The following is a 5,931-nucleotide window of genomic DNA, read 5'->3' as shown; positions in this document are numbered from 1 at the left end:
AGGGCCACCGCACAAGCTTTTCCGTAATGCATTACGTTACGTTAAGTACTGATTCTAAACCTAAACTCGTACGTAATTTTAAACTTCAGTCAACGCACAGAGAAAATCGTAACGTAACAAAAGAATAATACGTTACGATTTTGTTTGTGCGTTGACTGAAGTTTAAGATTACGTATGAATTTAGGTTTACAGTCAGTACTTAACGTAACGTTACGTGTTATGGAAAAGCTTGTGCGATGGCCCTTAAGACTATCACACACAAATTGGCATAGCTGCATATGCATAGCATAAGACCGTCTGGACCAATGAGCATGGCGCACTACAATTATAAAAAAAACTTATTTTGCATGTAATTAAAAAATTTATCAATTCACAAACGTAACATTGGTATATTTGTAAATCACAAACGATTTTCTATCAATTACAGCTATCAATTATCACAAAATCTGTTTTTGTTACTAAAAAGTTCCGGCTAACATCATGACCAAACTAAAATTGCTAATTACAAAAAACCTAATTTGTCACAAACGTTAAAAACAGACTCACAATCAATCACAAACGATTTACAAACGAAATACATTCAGAAAAATTTAAAATAATCATATTTAATAATTTCTTCCGGCTAGCTTCATGTAGGTCCGGTATTCATAGTCCGTTTTTATATTCAAGATCGTCTTAAGATGCTAAGCGGCCATTTCATTTTGGTTGAATGAGATCTTAAGACGACCCAAGACCACACTTAGGCCGGTATTCATAGTCAGTTCTTATTTCAAGACCGTCTTAAGTAATGTCTTAAGATGCTAATACGGCTCTGTGATTGGTTTAAGACCATCTTAAGCACAATCTACTGAACTATATACCATACTGGAACGCGCACGGCTATGCCTCCACCACTACTACCGCGGCCACTAAAAGATAGCTGCAGCTTTCCAGAACTGTCTCTTTTTACCGTGAACTACCATGACTGAAAACATCGTCCTGTCACGCAATCACACCAAATCACACGCGATCTTCGATACCACGCGAATATTTATTTCTATGCTAGATGGTTGAAAACGTTAAGAAGCAGAGAGTTAAAATAAATATGAAAAATGGTAAAGTGTATCTTAAAAAAATTGCACATCAAGCATAGACATAGTATATCTAGACCGAGTGTTGAGGAGTGAAGGCCAAGGGGCACGTAGAAAAGGACATACTCTGTTTCGTGCCCCTTGCGTTCTCTCTCGCTCGCACGTAGCATAGCGTACTATTTCGCTATGCTACGTGCGAGCGAGAGAGAACGCAAGGGGCACGAAACAGAGTATGTCCTTTTCTACGTGCCCCTTGGCCTTCACTCCTCAACACTCGGTCTAGATATACTATGTCTATGCTTTCATGTGTTTTTTCTGTTCTTATATATAGGGTGCGTTCCGTTCTTAGGATACTCTTTCAGCGACTTCCGGTGCGCGAGCTATCCTGCGATATACGTACTTATTCGACAATCCGAGAATTTCAAAGATTATTATATTTTAATAGAGTTGTGAATTTCGTTCTTAGTTATAGTAAGTGCAAAATCATTAGTGTTGACCGGGAAAGTATAAGTCTTTCCGCTTTCAGCGGCCGTTTCGCTTATTTAGCGACCTTTTCATTGGGCTCTTTGTGCCTCGGCCGTTTGGTCGGCCATATTGATACACCGAAAGTCTTTCTCTGGAAAGAACTTTTATACATCCTACATTTAGGACCCCTGTGACACCTAGATCCGACTGTGTGTTTGTCAAAATGGATTACGAGTCTGATGACCCTATTAACTCCTCTCTTCCTGACAATAATAACTCATTACCTACTGATTCTGAGCCAGTCAAACCTGCAGAATCAGTAGAATCTCAGATTCGCAGTATAATTCGGGCTAAAAGACCGATGTCTTCTGACTCTTCTTATGAGTCACTGCCAAAAGCGATTAAAAAGCTATCCATTGAAAGGATGGATCCACGTATAAACAATAAATATACGCTTGATTCCAAGCCGTCTTATATAGTTTACATAGAGAAAATCGCCGATTCTCTCTTTTCTGCGGTGCAGAGCTCAGCCAGGGATCAGGCTGTTACAAATAATTACTCGGTCGACCCTGGTAATGGGATATCCGATAAAACATCCGACGCTATGGATTTCAATAATAAGGATGTTCAAACGGACAAAGATAATAGTAAGGAAAAGAAAAAATCGCCTCCAGGTATTTACGGTATCATCGCCTTCGGTAAGCGTATTACTAAGTTTATTGATACATTTAAAAATGCCTTTGACCTCAAAACAATCGGTAGCAACAAATTTTCTGTCCTCTTTTCGGACGGAACAACTGCGAATAGATTTATAGAATCTTTCAATAAGAGAACTAACCTCACTTTCCCCGGTGAAAAATGGTTAGCTTATATACCCAACTTTAAGGTTATTAGACAATTCATTGTTAGAGGAATCGACGATGACGACTCACCAGAAGAATTACTGGCAAACGTTCGTCCCCCTCCTGGATGGGAAGTCATGTGGATTCCCCCCTTCGAAGTCACTAGATTAAAAAGAGCTATTTGCTCTAAAAATAAAGATAACATTACCAAGTATGTGGAAACGGACTCATACATCTTTCGTTTCAGAGCTGCGACTCCTCCTCCTAGTATTATATACATGGGGAAAAGGTTTACTTTGGAACCATTCATTCAAAGAGTTGTGCGCTGTCATAGATGCCAAAGATACGGACACAACATAAAAATTTGTCGCACTTCTGTCTCAAATGCCATATGCCAGAGATGTGGTAGGCTTAGTACGTCACACAATGGAAATACTTGTGACGAGGTCACTCCTTGCTGTATCAACTGCAAGAGACATAAGCTGGATGATACTGGACATGAAACTTCTGATAATAAATGTCCAGTTTTTTGTAAACAAAGAGAGATCAAAAAACTAATGGCTTACAATAATATCACCCAAAAAGAAGTCATCGCTCTCATGCAGGATATGGATCCTGATCCGGGCCCTGGTGTGGATTATGGTTGGACCCGCCCCCCTCACGGGGTACCCCTCCCTTCTTTTTCAGAATTCATCCCATTCAAAAAAACTCATTATCCCCCTTCAACTAATTACACCACTAATTCTCCTTCAAGCTACTCTTCCTACTCCGAAGTAACTAAAAATAACTACAATTATAAAAATAAAAATAAAAATAAAAACAATAAAACTTCCCTACCTCCGCAGTTATCTCACTAACTCATTAATTTATCTAATAATAAACACCTTTCCTTCCCTTCCCTCCCCTCTCAGTCGCATCATCATCATCAGCATCACTCCTTGCCTACCTCTTCTCCCCCAATTCCCATTTCCACCCCCTTTCCCCTCCCCTTCCCCAAATCCTTCCCAACTCTTATACAACTTAATCACGTGCCTTTCTCTAAGCCTAATAATAATAATAACAACAATATAAATAAAAATAGAGATAAAAATAAAAACAAAGTTGAAGCTTCATCTTCTTCATCCCCCAATTCTTTATCACCCCAAGATTCTTCGACCATTATTTCTACCCCCTCATCCTTCGAGATACAATCCTCCTCCTCTAAACAAATGTCACTAAATCCTCATCCAGACTTCCTTAACTCTTGGATAGATTCCTGTCAGAATAAATTCTCCTCAATTAAAATGATCCATCGTGAGGTGCTTCTCGAGATAGGCCATACTCTGCTCAGCAACGCTTTGTGTTCATAAATTAGCATTAATACTGATCTATCTATATGACTTCTTCCAATGTAAATATTATCCAGTGGAACTGTCGATCTCTAACGAGGAGAATGCCTGATTTGATACACTTAATGGACACTTATAGTATTGATATTGCTGCTCTATGTGAAACCAGACTTGACGACTCTTTTTCACCATCAATTCCTAACTATGACATATTTACGAATAATCGTAATAGACAGGGAGGAGGAGTGGCTATCCTGATTGGGAAGCAACTAAGATTCTCATATATTAGAGATACTCGTATTGGAAATATATGTTCAACTAACAACATTGAACTGTTGATTGGCAAAGTCTGGTTAGAGTCAAATAAGCATCTTTATATATGTTCCTTGTATAGTCCTCCCCGCGGAGGCTCTCATCCATTTACAAACAATCAAGCGTGGACAGAGATTCTTCATTTCTGCAATTCTTTTGATCCTATAATCATCTGTGGGGACTTTAATGGGAAGAGCACCTTGTGGCCTAACCTTATTCCGGGTCCCCCCGATCGATTCGGATTACATTTTTTTAAATCCGTTTTAATCGACCATTTTCGGCAGGGATGATACGACGTACACTCCAGAGTTTGGCAGACCTTCATATATTATATCCAAAATTGATTGGACTTCATTTCAAGAGAAATGTAACAAATTTGTTTATTCGTTCCAAATCAATATGAACAATCTCAACTCTACATACGAAGATCTAATATACAACATTCATAATGCTCTGGAAAGAGCAGGCGCTAAACGCTCTCAAGCTAATAAATCTCGGAGAAAAGCTCCGACTCCATGGTGGGATAATGATTGCTACGCCAAAATTGAACATAAGTGTCAGGTATTCAGAGAATTTAAGAAGTCTCCTACCTCAAACAATCTCAAAAAATACTTGGACATCTGTCAAACTGTTTCCAAGGAATTTTCCCGAAAGAAAAGGATTGCCTTTAGAGAATTTTGTACGTCCCTGGATGTCAATACACCGATTCCAAGAATATGGTCTTATATTCGAGCCTTCTCAAATAAAAAATCTGGTAACTCCAGTCAACGTATTATTGATGAGGAGGAATTCCATTCTGCTTTTAACAAACTGGCACCCCATACTCCGGTACCGCCGCTTTCTACCAACGACATCAAGGCACTTTCTGACCTTCCGTTTACAGCTAGCTGCGACGCTGCTTTCATGCAGAAAAATTTTTCTATATATGAATTCAACGCTGCAGTCTCTTCATTAAAAACCAAGTCAGCTCCGGGTCCGGATTTAATATCAAATAAAATCATCAAGAAATTGCCGGAAAATCTACACAAGTTGATTCTCAAAATTTTCAACTGTTTTTTTAATAAAGGGTCATATCCATCGCAATGGAACAACTACTTCACGGTCTTTATTCCAAAACCTGGTGGAAAAAAAGGCATTAAGACCTATATCTCTCGCTAATAATCTACATAAAATCTTCGAAAAATTAATCTTAAAACGCCTTGAGTGGTGGGCCGAAAACAACAAAGTATTATCACAACATCAATTCGGCTTTCGCAGAGGTCTCTCCTGCATGGATAATGTGGCTACTCTCATTACTAATATCTATTTGGCTAACAGACACCGTAAATTCACTGGGGTTGTTTTTCTGGACCTGGTCGGTGCTTTTGACAACGTTTTACCAGAAGCCCTATTAATACTACTTGAGAAAATTGGCCTTCCTCAGAAGATCATAGGTTTTATTAGGAAAACCACCACCAACCAAAACCTTACAGGATATGCAGCTGGTATCCCTCTTCAGACTAGAAGTACCGACCGAGGATTGCCACAGGGTTCCATTCTCAGTCCGACTTTATTCAATATATATGTAGCCTTGGCTCATACTTGCCTCCCAGAACATCTGAAAATATTAATGTACGCGGATGATATTGCCATATATTACATGGACGACAACCTGGATTCAATAAAGGGTCAACTTGGCGTTGCCGTGGAAAGTCTGAAGGTGTTTTTCGGACGTCTTGGTCTAAAGATCGCCCCTGAGAAATCAGCATATACCATTTTCTCCTCTATGAAACCGAGGAATCTACGTATATTACTAAGGAATAACAATTTTTTCCTTAATTTAGACAACACTAACATTCCAATTTCCTGGTCGCCTCGTTTTCTGGGGATTTACCTGGACTCGGAATTAAAATGGAGAGCTCATATCAACAAACT

At 39.1% G+C, this 5,931-nt stretch overlaps 1 protein-coding gene across 1 annotated transcript; it reads left to right on the top strand.

The window, feature by feature from the left end:
- Positions 1-1,424: 1,424 nt before the first annotated feature.
- LOC115235247 lies at positions 1,425-2,961 on the top strand. The gene is made up of 2 exons (XM_029806905.1): positions 1,425-2,233; positions 2,625-2,961. The coding sequence occupies exons 1-2, from the start codon at positions 1,759-1,761 to the stop codon at positions 2,735-2,737; spliced, it is 588 nt and encodes a 195-aa protein (XP_029662765.1). The 5' UTR covers positions 1,425-1,758; the 3' UTR covers positions 2,738-2,961.
- The last annotated feature ends 2,970 nt before the right edge of the window (positions 2,962-5,931 follow it).

This window comes from Formica exsecta, unplaced genomic scaffold (assembly GCF_003651465.1).
Source record: "Formica exsecta isolate Colony F162 unplaced genomic scaffold, ASM365146v1 scaffold214, whole genome shotgun sequence".
Classification (NCBI taxonomy): Eukaryota; Metazoa; Arthropoda; class Insecta; order Hymenoptera; family Formicidae; genus Formica; species Formica exsecta.
The sequence above is the reverse complement of the archived record's forward strand: the minus strand, read 5'-3'. Positions and strand labels throughout refer to the sequence as shown.

Excerpts from the sequence above, each read along its gene's own strand:
- LOC115235247 (XM_029806905.1), top strand. The coding sequence starts at position 1,759 with ATGGATTACGAGTCTGATGACCCTATTAACTCCTCTCTTCCTGACAAT. Across the intron at positions 2,234-2,624 it reads TTACGGTATCATCGCCTTCG|AGCTGCGACTCCTCCTCCTA; the intron begins GTAAGCGTATTA and ends CTTTCGTTTCAG.